General features: G+C 43.2%; 4 protein-coding genes across 5 annotated transcripts; 1 reads left to right on the top strand and 3 right to left on the bottom strand.

Moving 5' to 3' along the window:
* Positions 1-2,593: 2,593 nt before the first annotated feature.
* Positions 2,594-4,438, bottom strand: LOC9652580. Of its 2 annotated transcripts, none has more exons than XM_024671447.1 (5): positions 4,118-4,438; positions 3,852-4,063; positions 3,767-3,800; positions 2,995-3,710; positions 2,594-2,937 (listed from the first exon to the last, which is right to left on the bottom strand). In XM_024671447.1, exons 1-5 carry the CDS (start codon positions 4,389-4,391, stop codon positions 2,656-2,658), a joined length of 1,518 nt encoding a protein of 505 aa, XP_024527215.1. In that variant the 5' UTR covers positions 4,392-4,438; the 3' UTR covers positions 2,594-2,655. The 2 variants fall into 2 exon arrangements, with proteins under 2 accessions (XP_024527215.1, XP_024527216.1); XM_024671448.1 differs by having other exon boundaries at positions 2,723-2,927.
* A 1,059-nt stretch (positions 4,439-5,497) lies between these two features.
* LOC9634081 (peptide deformylase 1B, chloroplastic/mitochondrial) lies at positions 5,498-6,856 on the bottom strand. Its single transcript, XM_024671553.1, has 6 exons — positions 6,676-6,856; positions 6,505-6,634; positions 6,378-6,435; positions 5,824-5,901; positions 5,697-5,759; positions 5,498-5,647 (listed from the first exon to the last, which is right to left on the bottom strand). Exons 1-6 carry the CDS (start codon positions 6,854-6,856, stop codon positions 5,498-5,500), a joined length of 660 nt encoding a protein of 219 aa, XP_024527321.1.
* Positions 6,857-9,196: 2,340 nt separating this feature from the next.
* LOC112345220 lies at positions 9,197-10,402 on the bottom strand. Its single transcript, XM_024671552.1, has one exon. The coding sequence runs from the start codon at positions 10,400-10,402 to the stop codon at positions 9,197-9,199; it is 1,206 nt and encodes a 401-aa protein (XP_024527320.1).
* Positions 10,403-18,962: 8,560 nt separating this feature from the next.
* LOC112345219 lies at positions 18,963-20,495 on the top strand. Its single transcript, XM_024671551.1, has one exon. It carries the CDS (start codon positions 18,963-18,965, stop codon positions 20,493-20,495), a length of 1,533 nt encoding a protein of 510 aa, XP_024527319.1.
* The last annotated feature ends 729 nt before the right edge of the window (positions 20,496-21,224 follow it).

The following is a 21,224-nucleotide window of genomic DNA, read 5'->3' as shown; positions in this document are numbered from 1 at the left end:
CATTTGGAGTTCCACTCTCACTTTCGACTTTCCAAGTCAAAGCCTTTGGTCCATATATGTTATGCTTGTTGGACTTCCACTTCAACCATTACCATGTGGCACCCTTTCTACTTGACTTTGGGGCTTAGGGATTTATGTCTCCCAACTCCACCACACATATACAAAGTTTGATATTCTCATTGAATGATAAACCATTTTATAAAATAAACTCATCATTGATTACCATTTTTCATCCTTGACACCTAGCCAATATTTGTCAATAGTTTAATACCAAAGGCTCACTATACCTTGCCCATCCTCTAAAGAGCATAGTCTCTCCAACTTAGAGACTTATTAAATTACTTATGGTAGTTCTCTCCTTTTATTTGGTTTAGTTCTCACTAAACCCATTAGAGATAATATAAATACATAGAGGAGATTGATTGGATCGACCACCTTAAGCAAGTTAGATGTCACACTGGTTGAGGGAAATGCCACTAGAACTTGAACTGCACTTGCAAAAACAACAAAGACTTGATGCTGGGAGATTTTTTCCTCCCTTCTGTTTCCTTCAGAGAAGAAGATAAGCCATCGTCGCCATCATTATTGTTGTCTCATCACTTGTGTCTCGCGGTTTGTACATCCCAGAATTCTTCGGATGCTGCTTGGACCGTGTTCGTTGTTCAGAAGAGAATGAGCATTTGTCGAGTCCCTTCCCGGCTTTTCTCTAACCAGCAGCAGCAGCAGCAGCAACCGGCACTGGTCGACCATTCGCATGCCCTTACAAAGGTTGTGACAAGTTCTATGAGTACAAGCTCAACCTCCATCTCAAGAGGGGGCATGTCAAGGAGATGGTGGAGCACAATGGCAGCGATGAGTTTAGTGATGGCAGTGATCTAGAGCATTTGGTCCGGGGGCCCGGGAAGGGAAAGATGAGGCTGGGAGGAGGAGGAGGAAATTCAAGGCCGGCATCCACAGTGGCACTGTGAGCCAAGAGAAAGAAGACAGTGGCAGCGGGAGGAGGAGGAGGAGGAACGTTGAGCGGCATGACAAGGATACAAGAGGCGGCAGTGGTGGAGGTGATTAAAAGAAAATGAAGAAAATCATGGTCAGATTCGAACCTGCGCGGGCAAGCCTACATGATTTCTAGTCATGTCCCCCTTGGCTGCTAGTTCTGAAGGTCAAGAGGAATGAAGAGGATGGATTCTTCAATTCTTGTAAATATTATTGCATTTTGAAGAGCAAATTATTTTCTATTCAGTAAGACAATTCTAGCTTAAGCAGCCAATATGTTTAGAATAATCTAATGTCCACCAATCTCTGCTTGGATATGTTGTCAAGTAACTCACCAGTTTACAATTATCTTCAACTGTAATATAAGTTAAAAGTAAACAATTTGGTTTGTCATAACAATACATATTGGGAGATCATAATACATTTTGTTTAGAAGTATATAACACTAAATTTCCATCATTTTACAAATCTAAAAAACACTCTCCAAAATATTCACTATTTGGAGATTCCAATAAATTATTTTTTCCAGAAACAAATGCAAGTTTACAATTCATTTTGATATATAGTACATTCATACAATGGATTGTAAAAATTTACCTTTATATAAAATATGATCAGAGAAACCAGCACTTAAAGTAGTCACAGTAATATCACAATTTTCAAAATATTTGAAAACAATATTTATATTTTCTAAATAATTTAAGGGTTTTTAACGAGTTACTAATATATATCAAATGACATAATTATTAGACATAATTCAACATTCACTAGAAAGAGCTTTATTTATTACCTTTCTAATTATTTCATTTATTGAGTTTTGGAGAGAACCACCTAAAATTAGTTTTCCAGTTGAAATTCCTGTAGAACAATATGGAGTACTTCCAGCTAAATGTTGAATTCTTATAACAACACTTCTTCCATCAATATCTATTAAATCAGTATCAATATAATTTTGTAGATAAAGATGAGATTCAAATAATTTTAGTGCAAGTTTTTTTATGTTACCAATGTATTACCAATGTATTGCTTGGGTTTAGAGGCAACTCCTTCATGGACCTTCTAACCTCCAAAGAATCAGCTTGTTTGTCATAGTTCATTGAGTCATCTTGCTCTCCAAATGCCACAGGCAGGTCACAGCCGGCATGCCCGATCACATTGGTAGAAGAAGACAAGCAGATGGCACTGTGTGATGACCTCTTTTCCATTTAATCCATTTCTCTGAAAACCATGGGATTGAATGTTTGAATCAATGTTGTTCGACAGTCATCAACAACCTTTTCAACTTGGAAGCACTCTTTGCACAAGTGGCAATCTTGGAGTGGAAAGATATTGTAGAGTTAGAGCTGTAGTTAAGAAATAGAGGACATCTGGTTGCAACAAGCAGTCCAAGCCACACAGTCATGCCACCATCTTTTGTGGAACTCATAGTCGAGGTGGATAGAGTCGATCATCAACGCTTTGTCTATGGTTCCTTTCTGGGTGGTAAGGATAAATTGCATGGTTTCATTCCATGCTTGCACTTCCACCAGTAATAGCCCTGTCTCCATACAGAGAATTCCATTGTGCATTCGGTTTTGAAGGCAATGTAATTGTGTTCATTTTATATATTTTCTGAGTGACACCATGTGTAAGTTTTATTTGACATGTACGAAGTTGCGATGCTTACTGGGATTTATCCCACTCCGTGTTTTGCAGGCACGCCGGATCGAGATGGTCGGGCCCCAGCCTGACGCAGTTGATGTAATTCACCAAGCTGTGGCCGGCGATCCCAGGCACGAGCAAGCCTGCAATCCTTGCCACAGTGGACAACCTCGTCTCGCTAAACTCCCCGCCATATCTATAGCTCATGAAGAAGCTCTGGACGAGCTCGAACAGCGCGTAAAGCCGGGACAGCACCATGTAAACCGGGGAGAAGAAATTGCGAAATGGCTCGTCTGGAAGGATCTGTGCAGAACGTTAATATGGATCCTACACAGAGAGCAGTGTCTCGAAGTAAAGTACCTGGAGGGAGTAGTTGTAAGTGAAGTAGCAGCAATTCCCGAAATGCTTGAAGCCAAACAGAGAGTTGTCGAAGGGAACTCGAGCTACCATGTCGTTATTGTAGACAACTCTAAAGTACCTCATGGTTGGCTTGTTTAAGCTGGTGTCCATGACGGACGCAAAGCTCTTGTCCCCAACGCGGGGCTGGCCAAACGTATAGAGCGCCGCGAGCCTCCTGGCAACGTCGTCCTCAGTGTTGTAAAAGACTCGATTCTCTTCCCGGTTGTAGAAGAGCATGGCGGTGAAGAGCGTCGCCAGAGCACCGCCGAGGCTGTGACCGGTGATGTAGAGCTTTGCGTTTCTGTGTTTCCGGAGGATGGTGACGAGCTCCGCACTGATGTGGTCGTATGCGAGCAGCTTCGTCTCATCGCTGAGGACAAAGTCGGGTAATCCAGATGTTGGAGTCTGTGACAACGGAGTCCTCGAGTTCTCGTAGATGTTCTGCTTCAACCTCTGGAAGCTTTGCATCCTGTTCCTGTCGCCCAAGCCCAGTGCTTCGAGGAATCCGAGATGGACACGGCCGAGCTGCGGGAGCTCGTACCAGGAGAAATCCAAGTCTGTGCACCAGTCGTATGCATTGAAGGCTTCCGTTCCCCGGAAGGCAAGAACGATGGCTCCGGCATCAGTTTCCCGGTCCGCGAAGATGAATGCTTGAGTCGAGTTTTTTTTCTGAAACTCTGTAGCATGAAAGGGTGAGGGCAACGTCAGATGAAACTGGATAGCGACCTCTTACCGTTCCAACAGTTGTAAGTTCCTAGTAGATGCATCTGCGAAGGAGAAGCTGATGGAGTCAGAGGTTGTGCAAGGCTTGGACTTACCTTCCAATTCTGATTCACGACAAATTCGATGAACTTCGGGTTCTCATACGCAACCTTAGACGCCATAGCACAAACATCTGCTACCGCTTTGGAGTCTGGACATGAAAGACACAGACGCTGAGACGAAGGGGCTTGGAGGAGGCTGATTCTTGGTTCCATGTGGCCGTTGAAAGTTAGGTAGCTCTCCGAATCCTCGGAAGGATCAACAAGCGCTGGAAGAACAGCACACAATTAAAAGTCAACACCGTGAAATCAATTCTAGTTACCTTGTGGATCCATCGAAAGAGTATACAAGGTCCTGAGAATTCCTCCATTGGATGCACAAAGGTTAATTGCCTTCTCCACCCATCTTCCAAAGTGCTTCAGCGGTTGAGAGACAGACCTCACGCTCCGGAGCATAAACAGAGAAAATCTCGCCCTCCAATCCAAGTTCACACTCTCGACGTCCAAAGAATGCGAGATGTGAGGCCACAGGTACGACCACACGCTCGTATAGTGTGCTACGAGATAGCATCTATCATCTGCGACACGAGTGCCCATACTGGAAAAAGCCTCACAATGTCGAAGATCAAGAGCGAAGAGAAGAATAAGAGGATAGCTTGAAAACATGACCACAACTCCTTATCAAAAAGAGGATTTTATAGAGTGCTAAGCCTTCTGGAAACAACTTGGCAACCGCGGAAACTTCAATCCCGCACGTATCCTCCTGCAAGTTTTTGCAAAAACACGAGGTTAGCGCCCACACTGTTTACTTTGCCTGCTAGCCTTCCACGCCGATCTCAACATCCTGGCCGTCGTCTAGTTGCTTCTCCCGATTCCGGACGCTGGTCTTTCGGAGCTTTCGCTGCCACCTCTGTTGTTGCGTTTGAATTCCTGAGTCGCAACTCGGCCTTCCCTGTGTTGATACACCTGCTTTCCCGGACATATCCTCATTTTCGCGCCTCCGTCCGGAAGACTCGGACCACTTCCTCGCCCGGAGCGCTGCACTTTCTTTCTGCCGCAACGTTGCTCGAGTATCTTGCTTGAATTAAAGCACCTGGAGAATAACGAAGTCGTCCCAAAGGTCCGAGAGATGGGACTTCCAAACTCTCTCTCCTTAAGACCGAATTCTGACCGGTAATCTGACCGAAATCTGCTGAAGTGCTCGAGCCAATAGAAAGGTCTTCATCTGGACTGCTAAACCTCCATTTATCAACCCGTGATGGCCACAACTCTTCCTCAGAACTGCATTGCGTCAGCCTTGCTGCTATAAACCATTGTCGGGTATGAAAGAACTTCAGGAAAACAAGAGCTCCTCCTTGGGCTCCTCGAGAGAGGCAACACAAAAGGCCCGCCCAATGGAGCCTCACATAGCTGGCCATGTTTCTTCTTCACACTTCTTCTGGCCTTTTTCACCGATGTAGTTTTGGAGGCAGTCAGTGCTCTGATTCTCTTCTCAGCGTTAACCAGGATGATATGAAGGTCGGCCATATCGCTTTCAGATGGTAGTTCGTGTGGCACGGGATCCTCAACTCTGAAACTCTGAAACAATATCACACAAGAAAAGAAAAGGAGAAAAGGTTCAGCTTCTAGCCATCTTCACAATGGAAATAAAAGCAGGGCACTCACCGCCCGGTTGGATTCGCTTTTAGGCTTATTGTTCTTCGTCAGCTGAAGTTTCCGGTTAGTTGAAAACGGAGCGCGTAATCGAACCGAGCATCTTCACAGGAGACGACCGGGATCAAACTTAACAGTTTGTCTTTAACCACATCGGGACGAGGCGTCCCAGACCTCTTCTCAAACTCCTCTTCCAGATTCTGCAAACAAAGCCGACATGAGGGCACATACAACTATGGAATCTCTTACCAAAAGTTCTTGTCCAATTGAGTTCAGTGCTTTTGGAGTCATCTGGTCGATGTAAAGGACACCCTGTGCGAACAAATACCACGGCCACCTTGATGTTTGCACAGAAAAAAAACAAACGAGACATTACCTCCAGGTGATCATACTCATGTCGGAAAATTCGAGCAGTCCAGCCCCTGAAGGTGGTACCAAATTTCTTCCCGTTAAGCTTTATTTCATTAAAGTGGGACTTATTCAGTAAAGTGGGACATTAATTAGCATGTGTCCACATGCCATTTCCTAGTACTTAATTAATATTTATTAATATTTCTATCAGTTTTTTAATTTATTTTTTTATATTTCACAATATTATAACACAAAATCATATGAAAAGTTTTTAATTTATAAATTATAAAGTTAAAACTTCAATTTTTTATTGTTGTTATAAAAATGGCATGTGGCCACACACTATAAGTGGGATAATGAAAAATCCCACTTTAACGAAATAAAGCATCATTGATATCTTGAGCTTTCAACTCAGATCGATATCGGTCTCTGGAAACAAAGACGCAAGTTATAAAAGAGAATCTCTATGTACAAAAGGAATAGTACCTAGGCATCGGCTTGAGCGCCGTAAAAAGGTAGGCATCCTTCTAGAGTATCAGCTTCTCGCTCTTTCCCAAACTTGACAATCATTGGATTCACGAAAACATACCCTTTGCCTTTGCCTAATCGTGGAGTCGACAAGCCTACTCCATCTCTCCTGGCAAAAATGAAAAGAAAGACAAGAAAACAAGGCATGCCAACGTAATGAAATTCGCGAGGAACATACCTGTACGTCACGTCCAGCATAAGCTTCTTGACATTATCATCGAAGGAATTGATGCGGATGTTCCTCGCGCGGAGCTTGGGATCGGGATACAAGACAAAGCTAAGATTGGAATTGATATCCACAGGACCAGCTGCGAGGAAACAAGAAAATCAGGAGGCAAGAACCCTATACCACGCAATTTCACCATCGGCTTCCACTCTCTGTGAACAGTCGTGTAGCTGCCGTTATCACTTGAAATCCTCGCTGCTGCTGCTGTTGCCGGAATGTGCCCGCATTCAATCTCGATCGTGCTTCCAGGAATCCATTCCGAGCATTCGATGGCGCCACGGATTTCCGCCACGCGACGGCACATCACCGCCAGTTGCGGCCATTGCCCAAATAACCACCAGAAATTAGGGTTCTTGCAAGGTTTTATATTGGCTGCTTGAGATTTCTCTATGGTAAAATTTGCCAAGACAAGACTGAAAATAAAGTGGAACTTCTCTCGGCTCTAAGATAGCAGCTCAAAGGCATTTTAATTGAGTTGAGCTATAGAACTTATCTATATTTCAAAACCGAACACTTCGATTTCAAGATATAGGTTTGTGAATTACTTGGATTTCAATATCAACAGAATATTACTGTATCTTGACATTAGCAGAAGAGAATGTTTGAAAGAACTGATTGATAAGTATTTGAATGTGATTTCAGGTAAACAATTATGTGATACACTCCCCCCTAGTAAACTGACAAGGAAAAAATTAAAAATTTGCACACTTTATAAGAGTGGGTGGATAGCCATGCTTCTCTCCAGAACTTCCAGCTTGGAAAGTCCGGAAGCCTATTCTCCAGCTGCTACTCAAATGGAGGGGAATATAAAAGTGTTCGACAAGATGAAATTCCGGGGCTCTTTTGGACTGTGGTCAGGATATGTGGAGAGCAGAAAAGACAGGTAGTGCTAGAGGTCCTACCTGAATTGGAGAACCATATTGAAGTGGCCGATGCTCCAATGCATGCTACTTGCTAGTCATGAAAGATCACGGTAAAAAAGTTAAAATCATTTCTTCTCTATGCAAGCGCCCTCATACGATAGGTTTGCTGCCGTGGAGATGTCAGGCTCTTCATTGCGTCAACAAGCTCATCGCCAACGATGTGGCCTACTCGACTTCGTTCCAAGGTGATTGCAAAGAAGAGATGCAGGTCGCACCGATACTGGACAGGATGCTACGGAACCTTGGCCGCTTTACAAGGCCCCGCGAACTTGGAAAGGAGCCCCCGTCATCGCCATCTGCGGACTTTGTGCTCCAGTATGAGGTTGACAAGGAAGACAGGCGACCCAGGTTGACGCGCAAAACCTTCCCAACTCTGAGAGTCTTTGGACTCTTCAACAGATGACCTGCTGATAAACCTCAGTCTGCGAGCAATTCTTCTCCGAGGCACCATTCGGATTGGAAGATGTACGTGTACACTAAACGCTACACGCTTCGTGGCCTGCGGCTCAAGGTGACGTTGGATTTCAAACGCAACGCGGGCGTCGAGAATCTCTACCGGCCAGCTATGTACGCCATACAGGAACTTCTGGAGACAGCAGCGCATCCGAAGAGCTACAGACCGCCAGTTACCACCATGGTAAGAATAGTTAGTCACTTGGATCATGAGCATATCGTCTTCTAGGCCGGTGACAAGGATAACTGGGATGACTGGTATTACGGAATCCTGGAAATAGATGGTTTCGTTTGGGTGGAGAACAATCAGGTTGATCAGGCCAGCTTGCAAGGTAAATGACTGCAAAAACGGCTGCCCGTCTAGCTATTTGTGGTCGTGTGCGCAGAGTTCCCGGAAGAAAAGATGGAGGCGAATCCGAAGAAATTCACTCCAAGCTTCACCCGCACCGAATTACAGAACAACTTCGAAACGTGGAAGGACTTCGCTAAGATCAAGATGAGAATCCACAATGGTCTTCACCCGGTTCGCCGCTTCTTCATCAGGTAAGAGCCGCGTTTCCAAGCGCTTTGGTATTGACAGACTTGCAGGACGGTACAAGAGTATAACAAGATGCCTACCCTTGGCGGTGAAGCGGAGCTTGCCAGGGGGCAAAAGAGGTTCTACGATAGCATGCTCAAGACTCTTGTTGGTCGTCAAGTCACCAACTGGAGTCCTCAGGATGCGCTCAATGCGTGGAACGCACGCAAGTGCCTCCTAGAGATCACTTAGGCGCTCAGCCAACAATAAACACTTGAGAAATGTCGGTGTTTTCAGGTTTTCCAATTTTTGATATGAAAATATACCTCGATCTTCTCTCTACTCCCACGCTGCACTGCCGAGTGTAGCCACTACAATGCCACCTGTTTGCTTGTCCATTGACAATCCAGGAAATGCCAAACTTGGCTGCCATGGTTTGCAAAATGAGCGATTGCTCCTTCCACAGGCAATAGAGCTTGACCATGAGCATGTCACAAGCCAAGTCACTGGAGCCATGGTTACGAACACGAACACGGAACACGAACACGAGCCTCAGATTTCAGGAACCCGAACATGGAACACGATCACGGCACACGGTGGCTCACGAATATTCTACTGAATATTCTAAGAATATGTTATTTAAAAATTATATTCTATTTCTTATTATATTATTATAGGAATATGCTATATTTTATTATATTATTCTTAATATTTTTATTTGCACATAAACTACTTCACACTTTTAAACTACTCAAATATCCTGCATCTCATCGTCATCTTCAACCTCATGATCTTCGATCTCACGATCTTCGACATCATCTCCATCTTCCTCTTCCTGTCCTGACTCAAGCTCGTCTTCAGGATGAGGAACTGTCTCCAGGACTTTGTAGCTTACAAACTTGTCGTAATCACAATCATTTTTGCAGGTTAACAACCTGGTGTTGCAAGCCACAAAAACCAGATCCGCTGTTCTGTCCATGGTAAGTCTGTTCCTCTTTTTTGAAGAAACATGCTCGAAAGTACTGAACAATCTCTCCACCGAGGATGACGAGCATGCCTGACTTAGAACTCGAATGGCCAACTTCTGAAGAGCTGGAGTTTCATAACCATAGTCCTCCCACCAACGTACAGCTCCCCTCTTAGTGCGATCAGCCTTAGCATCATATGAGTTGAAAATGCCTCCTATCCTCCGGTAAGTTAAAAGCTCATCACGTATCACATCCCTCTCACTGGATGTAAACATGGCCAGCAGATAAGCATTCCAGTCCTTCATGACCTCTCTGTTAGCATGCTTTTCATACTCCTGAAACTTGGGGTCCAACATGTACGCCACCGAGTGCATGAGCGAGTGATACTCATGCCACCTATTAGACATGATCTGATGAAGTTCCCTGTACCTGCCATAATCCGACTGTCCTTCCTCTAAACTTGCATCCAACCTGTTCATGCACTCATATATCTTTCCAATCGCAGATATATCACCGTCCACAACACGAAGAAGCAGCATAACATCCTTGGACACCTCTAGCATGTCCTTAACCTGTTGCCAGAAACTGTCATCAAAAACCGTTGCATAACTGTCCCTTCCTGCTCTCGACTTCAACTCAAGCCTTGCTCTGTACGCAGGGCATACGAACATCTGTTGTAAAGCTTCTCGGAGCTCCACCAGCCTCTCCATCATAATGAAGTTGTAGCCGAACCTGGTATCACAATAACACAGCAATCGCTTGTGAGTAAACTCCGCCAGCAGTGCCACTATATGAGAGTGGTTTCTAACGAAGATCACCAAAGACTTTCCACGCTCCAGAAGTGTTGCCATCCATCGAAGTACACCAAAGTCTTTCAAGGCATTGTTCAAGCAATGGGCAAAACATGCTGCCCATTGAATTTTCGGGTACCTCTGTTGCAAAAGTGCTGCTGCTGCTCTGTTTGCATTTTCCCCATCGGTCACAACCATAACAACGTTCTCTGCACCTACAATGTTAATGCCTTCTTCCCAGCAGTGCAGAGTATTTTCAGCTGTTTTTCCTGTTAAGGAAATGTCGATAGCCTTCAAAAAAGCTCCTCATCCTTGACTATATGCCACAAGCCCCATGATATGCCGATTCCTCCTATCTGCCCACCCATTTGTGCATATGGTTACACCCCTCTGCTCCCACTTCTTCCTCAAGGACACCATCTCAATGTCAATGAATCGTTTCTCTTTCACCAAAAGCTTATCCCGGAGATCATCATATTTTGGTGGTGCATAAGGCACACCATGCCTGGCAACTTCCTGTATCATGTTGAGGAAGTAAGGTGACCGAGCCTTGACAAATGGAATGTGTTCATTCCAGAAAAATCTTCCGATAGCCACATCAACTCGGTTCTTCCGCTCAGGATCCATCGAATCAACAATATGGACTTGACTCTGTTTGCTAAAAAACAGGGAACTGCAGCCACTTCCACTTGACTGGGATGATACCACCGGTGGAAATCCTTGGACATTGCCATCCATTCTCATAGAAGCACCACCAGATTCATTCAGCCGTTTCTTCCCCCTTGCCCCTTTCTCGGAATCAATAACCTTTTGCATATTGAGCAAATCCGCTTTCTTGTTACCTGGGATGAGAGGACAACTCACAATATCCTTGCTGCCTGGGCCTTCTCCTAACAGATGAGCTTGCACACGATCAACACCACTCAGTTTGTTCACCATTGGGCAATATTTGCATGACCATAATTTGTGGCCATGCCCCCTGCTCTCAAGAACACTTACCTCATCCCACCATTGCGAAGAAGGATGCTTTCGCAATATGCTGGATTGCTACGCCATGCTTGTTTGCCTTGGATTGCTGCTGCTGTGCCCTGAAATGGTGCGCCCTGGCTGGATTGTCGTGTGATGCCGTGCGCCCTAAAACCAGAATATTCTGCACGAGAATATTCTGAACAGTGGTCCGTGTTACTAACACGGACCGTGATCCCGGCCGTGGTCGCCGGGATCACAGTCCGTGTTAGTAACACGGACCACTGTTCACGAACACGGCTGTGGGAACACGACCCATGGCCGTGTTCGTGAAACACGGTGAACACGGCCGGGATCCCGGCCGTGTTCGTAACACGGACTGGAGCCACTGTCCAGACTCCACGAAGCGATCAAACACGGCTTTTCCCACCTGCAAATTTGGTGTGCGGCTATCCTTTTGGTATTGTTTTTTAAATATATTTTTAGCATTATGTATAAATTTTCATTTTCATATGGATTTTTCACATAATTTTCTTATAGCCTAGATAGTGTATAGTTTTTCTGAAACATTGTTATCCAATTAGTTTTCTAGAGTTTATATGCTATATAATTATTCATATAGATTATAGTTTGATCAAATTATTCATGTCATAGCCGACCATCTAATCTACCCAGTTTATTATAAGCCTATATTATCCAATATCAAATGGCAATGTCTTTAACTCATCCATCCTTGAAAGTGTTTACTTCCCTATGTAAGTAAACAAAAAAATTAATATTATTCACTAAGAATTACAAGATGGATCTTTCAAGTATAAAGTTTTAGGAACATTATCAATGCTCTCCAACAACTTGATTTATATAGTTTGCATTAATGTAACCTCCACAATATGGGCGAGCCTTCCTTAAAGTTCTACTATGTCCTCAACTAAAATTTATATTGCTGTTGTTGGAAAATACTTTTGGAAATTAAGATTGTATATATGATCAGAATGCATAAAATCAAGAGTTAAAATATGCCATCAAGTGTATTTATCTACCCTAAAAATGTGTTATTTAAGAAAAAAAAACAGAAACAAAGTGCCTTAAACATTGTAATTAGAATTCTTATACTAATTTGCTATGAAATAAGTCTCAATAATATAAATTTTCTGATAAGTAAAATAATAATAATTTGCTGCATGTTGCATGCAGCAACATTTGGTTTGCTTAATAGTATTTCTTATTATTATTTAATAATATAATTGATTAACTGAAAGTTTATAAAGACTAATCTTATTACATATCAACCATTAAATAAACTAGAATATACAAGGAAATATTTGGGAAAGTTTATAAATTATAATTATATCTATAAAATTACAAATACGAGATTAATTCAAGTGAATAACAATCATTAGATAGTGGAATATCCTAGAATATCCAAGTATATTCTACACTACTCTAAGCAAACCAAAAACATAATAAAAACTATATAGTTTAACATACTTAGATATTCAAATTGCATTTGTGTTGGCATCAAAGATGGGGCCATTTTTGTTTTCTATGAGTTTCTCCAAACTGAACATAACTCTACATTTTGTAATCATTGGTATTAAATGGCTAACAATGATTTTAGTTTTTTGTAAACATAAGCTAAGGATCCCTGTTTTTTTTCCACAACAAGGCTATAAATTGTAAGGGCACAATTTTTATGTTATTTATAGTGTAACAAAGTAAGATCCTAAGATCTTCTTCAGACTTTCTAGTGGTAGTAGCCTATTAGTTTCTTTGACCTTTAGCAAATTCATACTTTTGAAGAATGATCTGTAGAAAAAAAAAAGTTAAGTAAAAATCATACCAAAACTTAGTTCACAATTCTTATGATGTTTCAACCATATTATTTTCAATTTGGGGATTTCATACAAAACCTGGAACTCACTTTTAGCACTATATGCTCTTCATAAATAAAGATGTTTTCAGTGAGATTTTGTCCCAAATATTACTCTAATATAGACATATATGAATTTCCATTCAATAGATTTAATTGTCCATATGGTCTCAAATGTCAATCTCTGGCATATAGAATATGGTCATAATATCTAATGAGCCTCAACTATTCTATCAAGGCATCTCCAACCAATATAGCTATCACATATAAAGTATACCATTGAAAGAAAACCTTATTCATTTGCATGAGCCAAGAAAAAGATTTTATGGTGGTTAACATTATATCATTTTGTTAAAATGGTGAGTGAATAGTCATCATCCTTACCTTTGTTTTAATTTTAATCATGACTCTAAAAATCTCTTTATTAATTTTCTTGCAGTTGTTAATTGCAAGAGTATGTATTGATTCCATGATGCATGCTTCTAAAATATAGAGTCTGCAAAAACAAGTTACAAAAATAGTAAGAAAAATATCTAGTTATAAATATGTGTTTTTAGTTTCAATAGTAATGACTTTCCTTGAATCCCTTTATTTTATTGTACTTCTCTTAGATGGACTTGTAAACCATCAACTCTATAGTTTTAGTTTTTCAAACACCATTCTTTCAATCCTTTTATGTAGCTTTATGAATTTAGATAAAATACTAGCATTGGTTATCTCCTAATGGCATCTCCTACATCTAATTTTATCACTATTTGACTCAAAACCTCCTGGAAAACTATATATCACTCCTACACCTTCTTTGATGAGAAGCTCTAACTCTTACAGAAATGATTGAAGAAAAGTCGTCCCTGCAGCTAGGATCTTACTTCGTGCAACGTTAAAACTGTCCTAATGTAAAAGAAATATCATGCATAATTATACTATATTGTGTAAACCATACTCATCCATATATATGTTTTCATTTGGTTTTGGTTAACATATGATAGTTCAAAGATAACTAGGCATTATAATGGCAATTTGAAGTGTTGGCTTGGATCAACAAACTTCTAATGCTATTATTATATAAATCACTCCCAAAGTTTTTGAACAATTCTAGAGATTTTTGAATCATTTTTTTTTGTTATAAAGCTCAATTGTTTCAATACTTTTAGGTTTTTCTAGCATATGTTTCTTACTTTTGCTTGAATTTTAAGTCTGTTAGACAAAGGTATTTGATTGATTTACACTTTATCATGTAAGCAATTAAATTTTCCATTCTACTTTAGTCACTTAACAATACTTTTGACCACTTGGAGGAGTTTCGCTTGCCACCTCCATATGTCCTATTCTTGACTGATATCAACCCATTATGCTAAAGCCATGCCCATTCATTTATATTACATTGGTGGTCAAAGACCATCTATATTTTTCAAAGAGTAGGCCATTTATCTATGAGTGATCATCCCATAACCACATTTTAGCATCTTTAAAATGCTAGAAGACATAGGGAACACCCTTCCCCAATGTCCCTTTTTCAGTTCCCACCAAGTCTTTATCCATTACCATACTTGCCGACACTACCATTGAGTCAAGGTTTAAAAGCCTAGCTATTAAGTCCCACCGACCTTTAGGACTTCCTCACCATATGACTGTAGCACAAAAGGACTATTTCTTTTCCTTTTTATAATCTAGGACTTTGGAATGACATTTTGAAACACTATGGTCATATGTAAATCTTATGGGTACTCTCCCCACCTTCCACTTGGACTACTTCTTTTCCTTTCCACAATCTAGTACTTTGGAATGACATTTCAAAACACTGTGGTCCTATGTGAGTCTCGTGGGTACTCTCCCACACCTTCCGCCTTTGAGTGCTCTAGCCATGTGGTTAGAGCGAGGTTCTAATGAGCCATGCCAAGTATCCAAGTAGGTAGTGCTACCCACATTTGAATTGGAAGCATCGACCATTTAATCTCTTAGGGGAGTTAATGCTGGCTCTTGAACACTTCATCAAGTTACCTTACTTATCTATTTGTATTTATTTTAGCCTTGGACTCCTTAGTGATTATATCATCACCCAACACATAAGTATAACCTTCCTTGATCATATTGGTCTTTCTTGGCCAAATTGGCTCCATTGGAGTCCTCCCCCTTACTATACTTTCACAGCTCATCAAACCCCCTAGGGTTTGGGAGACAAATGCTTTGGGCTTTCACTATCAGACTCGGACTTGGATTCGAACTAAAACTTGAACTCAAACTTGGTCTCAATATCTTTCTTAGCCTTGACCTTGTACTCCATCTCAAGTCCATCTCAGACTCGACCTCAAACTCCATCTCGGGTCCATTTATGTAGTGCACCTTATCTCTCTCCTTATTTATCCCCTAAGATTCCAAGGATTCACAGTGACAGTATATCTAAATCTCATCCTATGATCACATGCGCTACACTCACCCCCATTTGCTCCGATACCACACGTTAATTAGAAAAGGGGCAATTGCTTGATGAGAGAGCCCTTAGTGTTTATTTTATCCCTATGTATCCCCCAAGGTTTTAAGGATCCACAGTGACAGTATATTCAAATCTCATCTCATGATCACATGCGCTACAATCTATGACTCAATCTAGGGTCTATCTTGAATTCAATCTCAAGTCCATTTTAAACTCCATCTTGGGTCCATCTCAGACTCCATCTGGGGTCCATCTCGGACTTCACCTCGGGTCCATCTCAGATTCCATTTCGGGTCTATCTTGGACTCCATCTTAGAATCCTTCTCGGGTCTTTCTCAAACTCCTTTTTAGACTCGTTTCTGACACTTCCATGCATCACAACACTTGCCATATATCAGTCTTTTTTTATATCCCTTTTAAAAAACTCATTCATCGATTACTTTGTACTCATCCCTTGAGCACTTCGTTTGGAATTCCACTCCCACTTTTGACTTTCTAATTCAGAACCTTTAGTCCATACATGTTATGCTTGTTAGATTATTATGTGAGACACAAAATCCCTTGGCCCCAAAGTGGAGCTGGAAGGGTGCCATGTGGTAATGGCCGAAACAAAAGCCAAACGAGCGTAACACATTTGGACTAAAAGCTCCGACTTGAAAGGTCGAGAGCGGGAGTGGAACTCCCAACAAAGTGCTCGAGGAACAAGCACGAAGCGAGCAATAAGCGAGGCTCCAAAAAGGGACCCAAAAGGACCAACACATGACACGTGGAAGTGTCCGAGATGGACTTGAGTTGGAGTCCAAGATGGACCAAGACGGAGTCCGAGATGGAGTCCGAGGTGGAGTCCGAGATGGAGTCCGAGATGGACCGAGACGGAGTTTGAGATGGAGTCCGAGATGGACCGAGACGGAGTCCGAGATGGACCGAGACGGAGTCCGAGATGGACCGAGATGGAGTCCGAGATGGACCCGAGATGGAATCTGAGATGGAGTCCGAGAAGGACCCGAGATGGAGTCTAAGGTCGAGACCGAGACCGGGACCGAGACCGAAACCGAGACCGGGACTGAGACCAAGACGAGACTGAGGCCGAGACCCAGCCCGAGCCCAAGTCTGAGTCTGAGTCCGAGTCCAAGTCCGAGTCTGAGTCCGAGTCCAAGTCCGAGTCTGAGTCCGAGTTTGAGTCTGAGAGGGTGAAAGCCCAAATCGTTCGTCTCCCAGACCCTGGGGGGTTTGGTGAGCTCCAAAAGTATAGTAAGGGGGAGGACTGCAGTGGAGCCAATTTGGCCAGGAAAGTCCAGTTTGGCCCAGAAAGGCCGGACCCAGTGTTGGGTGATGAACTGACCATTAGGAAGTCCAAGACTAGAGTGAATACAGACCGACAAGTGGGGTAGCTTGGTCAAGTGTTCAAGAGCTGGCTCTAGTTCCCCCGGGAGATCGACTGGCCGATGCTCCCAGTCCAAGTGTGGGTGGCACTACCTACTTGGATACCAGGCGTGGCTCAATGGAACCTCGCTCTAAGCCCATGGCTAGAGCACCTAAAGGCGGAAGGTGGGGAGAGTACCCACGGGGCTCGCGTAGGCCCATGGTGTTCCGAAACGTTGCCCCAGAGTCCCAAATGGGGGAAAGGAGGAGGAGCAGTCCTCTAGTGTAGTGACTAAGGATACAGTCACATGGTGAGGAAGTCCCAGAGGACCATAGGACCTAGTGGTCGAGCCTGTGGGCCTTGATCTAGTGGCAGTGTCGGCAAACATGGCCATGGACAGAAAAGGGACTTGGTAGGAACTGACAAAGGGATATTGGGGAAGGCTATTAAGATGCTAAGGAGTGGATCTGGGTTGACCACTTGTGGACGAATGGCCCAATCTTGGAGAGATGGGATTGTGATGCAAGTGGTATTGGACCACTAGTGCGGCAAAGATGAATGGGTATGGCCTTAGCGTAACGGGCCGATATGTCAGTGGTACCTTTGGGTGTCGATCTTGGGACTGGACATGTGGAGCACTTGGACTAAGTGCAAGGGATGAGTGGCATAGATGCCATCCTCGAGGCTAGCAAGTCCCAAGTCCTGAATTGGACTTAAGGAGGTTGTGAATGAGACTCCCCCAAGTGGTCAAAGGTGTGGTTAAGTGACTAAAGTAGAATGGAAAATTTAGTCGCTTACAACTTGGTATCGGAGTTGTTCCTTAGTCCAACTCTTATTGGTGGCCAAGTATATCACCACTTGTATTGGAATTGGAAGGTCCTAGATATGGACCTATCCTCGAGGAGTAGCACGTCGAGAGGACATGGCTCTCCACTCAAGTTCATGTGTGAACTTGTGAGCGATATGGTGGATAGAAAAGGGCTAGTAAGGGAATGACTTCGGGATCTTGGGAACGGTATAAGATTTCCCTCAAAGAGTTGAGGATGTGATCTGGATGAGCGTTTGACTCAGCAAACTAGCTAAGGTAGTTGTGGTAAACAACTATAGTTGGGATCACGGGAAAAATGCAGACTCCAAAATAATAAAGAAGTCACAAGATAATCCGCACATAGTTGAGGCTGGTGCTCATGAATTTGAGACCGGAAATAATAACCATGAGAGGTCAAGTACGGATGAGGGCAAGAGCCCTCGAAATGGTAGCTGGGGCAGCCTACCTTTTATAAATGCTGGAACGAACCCAAGGAGTTGAGGGTGTGCTCAAAGGATGAGTCGGCATTCTCATCATAGGGACGGATAGTCCGTGTTACGAACACGGCCGGGATCCCGGCCGTGTTCACCGTGTTTCACAAACACGGCCATGGGTCGTGTTCCCACGGCCGTGTTCATGAACAGTGGTCCGTGTTAGTAACACGGACCACTGTTCAAAATATTCTCGCGCGGAATATTCTGGTTTTAGGGCGCACGGCAGCCAGGGCACACCATTTTAGGGCACACCATTTTAGGGCACAGCAGCAGCAATCCAAGGCAAACAAGCATGGTGCAGCAATCCAGCATACTGCGAAAGCATCCTTCTTCGCGATGGTGGGATGAGGTAAGTGTTCTTGAGAGCAGGGGGCATGGCCACAAATTATGGTCATGCAAATACTGCCCAATGGTGAACAAACTGAGTGGTGTTGATCGTGTGTGAGCTCATCTGTTAGGAGAAGGCCCAGGCAGCAAGGATATTGTGAGTTGTCCTCTCATCCCAGGTAACAAGAAAGCGGATCTACTCAATATGCAAAAGGTTATTGATTCCGAGAAAGGGGCAAGGGGGAAGAAACGGCCGAATGAATCTGGTGGTGCTTCTATGAGAATGGATGGCAATGTCCAAGGATTTCCACTGGTGGTATCATCCCAGTCAAGTGGAAGTGGCTGCAGTTCCCTGTTTTTTAGCAAACAGAGTCAAGTCCATATTGTTGATTCGATGGATCCTGAGCGGAAGAACTGAGTTGATGTGGCTATTGGAAGATTTTTCTGGAATGAACACATTCCATTTGTCAAGGCTCGGTCACCTTACTTCCTCAACATGATACAGGAAGTTGCCAGGCATGGTGTGCCTTATGCACCACCAAAATATGATGATCTCCGGGATAAGCTTTTGGTGAAAGAGAAACGATTCATTGACATTGAGATGGCATCCTTGAGGAAGCAGTGGGAGCAGAGGGGTGCAACCATATGCGCAGACGGGTGGGCAGATAGGACGAATCGGCATATCATGGGGCTTGTGGCATATAGTCAAGGACGAGGAGCTTTTTTGAAGGCTATCGACATTTCCTTAACAGGAAAAACAGCTGAAAATACCCTGCGCTGCTGGGAAGAAGGCATTAACATTGTAGGTGCAGAGAACGTTGTCATGGTTGTGACCGATGGGGAAAATGCAAACAGAGCAGCAGCAGCACTTTTGCAACAGAGGTACCCGAAAATTCAATGGGCAGCATGTTTTGCCCATTGCTTGAACAATGCCTTGAAAGACTTCGGTGTACTTCCATGGATGGCAACACTTCTGGAGCATGGAAAGTCTTTGGTGATCTTCGTTAGAAACCACTCTCATATAGTGGCACTGCTGGCGGAGTTTACTCACAAGCGATTGCTGCGTTATTGTGATACCAGGTTCGGCTACAACTTCATTATGATGGAGAGGCTGGTGGAGCTCCGAGAAGCTTTACAACAGATGTTCATATGCCCTGCGTACAGAGCAAGGCCTGAGTCGAAGTCGAGAGCAGGAAGGGATAGTTATGCAACGGTTTTTGATGACAGTTTCTGGCAACAGGTTAAGGACATGCTAGAGGTGTCCAAGGATGTTATGCTGCTTCTTCGTGTTGTGGACGGTGATATACCTGCGATTGGAAAGATATATGAGTGCATGAACAGGTTGGATGCAAGTTTAGAGGAAGGACAGTCGGATTATGGCAGGTACAGGGAACTTCATCAGATCATGTCTAATAGGTGGCATGAGTATCACTTGCTCATGCACTCGGTGGCGTACATGTTGGACCCTGAGTTTCAGGAGTATGAAAAGCATGCTAACAGAGAGGTCATGAAGGACTGGAATGCTTATCTGCTGGCCATGTTTACATCCAATGAGAGGGATGTGATACGTGATGAGCTTTTAACTTACCGGAGGATAGGAGGCATTTTCAACTCATATGATGCTAAGGCTGATCGCACTAAGAGGGGAGTTGTACGTTGGTGGGAGGACTATGGTTATGAAACTCCAGCTCTTCAGAAGTTGGCCATTCGAGTTCTAAGTCAGGCATGCTCGTCGTCCTCGGTGGAGAGATTGTTCAGTACTTTCGAGCATGTTTCTTCAAAAAAGAGGAACAGACTTACCATGGACAGGACAGCGGATCTGGTTTTTGTGGCTTGCAACACCAGGTTGTTAACCTGCAAAAATGATCGTGATTACGACAAGTTTGTAAGCTACAAAGTCCTGGAGACAGTTCCTCATCCTGAAGACGAGCTTGAGTCAGGACAGGAAGAGGAAGATGGAGATGATGTCGAAGATCGTGAGGTCGAAGATCATGAGGTTGAAGATGACGATGAGATGCAGGATATTTGAGTAGTTTAAAAGTGTGAAGTAGTTTATGTGCAAATAAAAATATTAAGAATAATATAATAAAATATAGCATATTCCTATAATAATATAATAAGAAATAGAATATAATTTTTAAATAACATAATCTTAGAATATTCAGTAGAATATTCGTGAGCCATCGTGGGCCGTGATCGTGTTCCATGTTCGGGTTCCTGAAATCTGAGGCTTGTGTTCGTGTTCCGTGTTCGTGTTCGTAACTATGCGGATAGTCCTAAGGGGCAAAAGGCAACCCATAGAGAACGGGAAATAATGAAGTGTTGGAGTAACATTTGCAAGATGGTCCTTATGAGTAGGACATGAATACATGAAATTGTATTCGAGTGAGCTGGCACCTCAAAAATAAGACCTTATGGGTCGTTAGTTTAGCGAAGTCCAAAAATGCTGGATGACTCAAGTGGGGTCAGGGAACGCTCCTAAAGGATTGGTTGAAGCATTTAAATTGAGGTGTATGGCGCCCCATGAGGTATGGGGAGGATCATAAGATCCAAGTATGAGAACAGGAGATATCTCATTGATGGCAGAATGTGCCATACTAAAGTTGTGGGAAAGATATTCCCAGAAGAAAGCAACTTTGGCCCAGAGTTGGGGACAAACATTATGGTGCGGTGCTAACGGATAGTTAGCATGAGGCAAAACTATATTGGTCTTGGCAAAGACCTAGACACTAATAAGTAGTGTCATAAAGATAGGCTT

The sequence above is a fragment of the Selaginella moellendorffii genome, unplaced genomic scaffold (assembly GCF_000143415.4).
Source record: "Selaginella moellendorffii unplaced genomic scaffold, v1.0 SELMOscaffold_7, whole genome shotgun sequence".
Lineage (NCBI taxonomy): Eukaryota > Viridiplantae > Streptophyta > Lycopodiopsida > Selaginellales > Selaginellaceae > Selaginella > Selaginella moellendorffii.
The sequence above is the reverse complement of the archived record's forward strand: the minus strand, read 5'-3'. Positions and strand labels throughout refer to the sequence as shown.

Excerpts from the sequence above, each read along its gene's own strand:
- LOC9652580 (XM_024671447.1), bottom strand. The coding sequence starts at position 4,391 with ATGGGCACTCGTGTCGCAGATGATAGATGCTATCTCGTAGCACACTAT. Across the intron at positions 4,064-4,117 it reads TCTTTCGATGGATCCACAAG|CGCTTGTTGATCCTTCCGAG; the intron begins GTAACTAGAATT and ends CTGTTCTTCCAG. Across the intron at positions 2,938-2,994 it reads CTTACAACTACTCCCTCCAG|ATCCTTCCAGACGAGCCATT; the intron begins GTACTTTACTTC and ends CGTTCTGCACAG.
- LOC9634081 (XM_024671553.1), bottom strand. The coding sequence starts at position 6,856 with ATGTGCCGTCGCGTGGCGGAAATCCGTGGCGCCATCGAATGCTCGGAA. Across the intron at positions 5,902-6,377 it reads AAGGCAAAGGGTATGTTTTC|CTTAACGGGAAGAAATTTGG; the intron begins GTGAATCCAATG and ends AATGAAATAAAG. Across the intron at positions 5,648-5,696 it reads CAATTGGACAAGAACTTTTG|AATCTGGAAGAGGAGTTTGA; the intron begins GTAAGAGATTCC and ends CTTTGTTTGCAG.
- LOC112345220 (XM_024671552.1), bottom strand. The coding sequence starts at position 10,402 with ATGGTTGTGACCGATGGGGAAAATGCAAACAGAGCAGCAGCAGCACTT.
- LOC112345219 (XM_024671551.1), top strand. The coding sequence starts at position 18,963 with ATGATACAGGAAGTTGCCAGGCATGGTGTGCCTTATGCACCACCAAAA.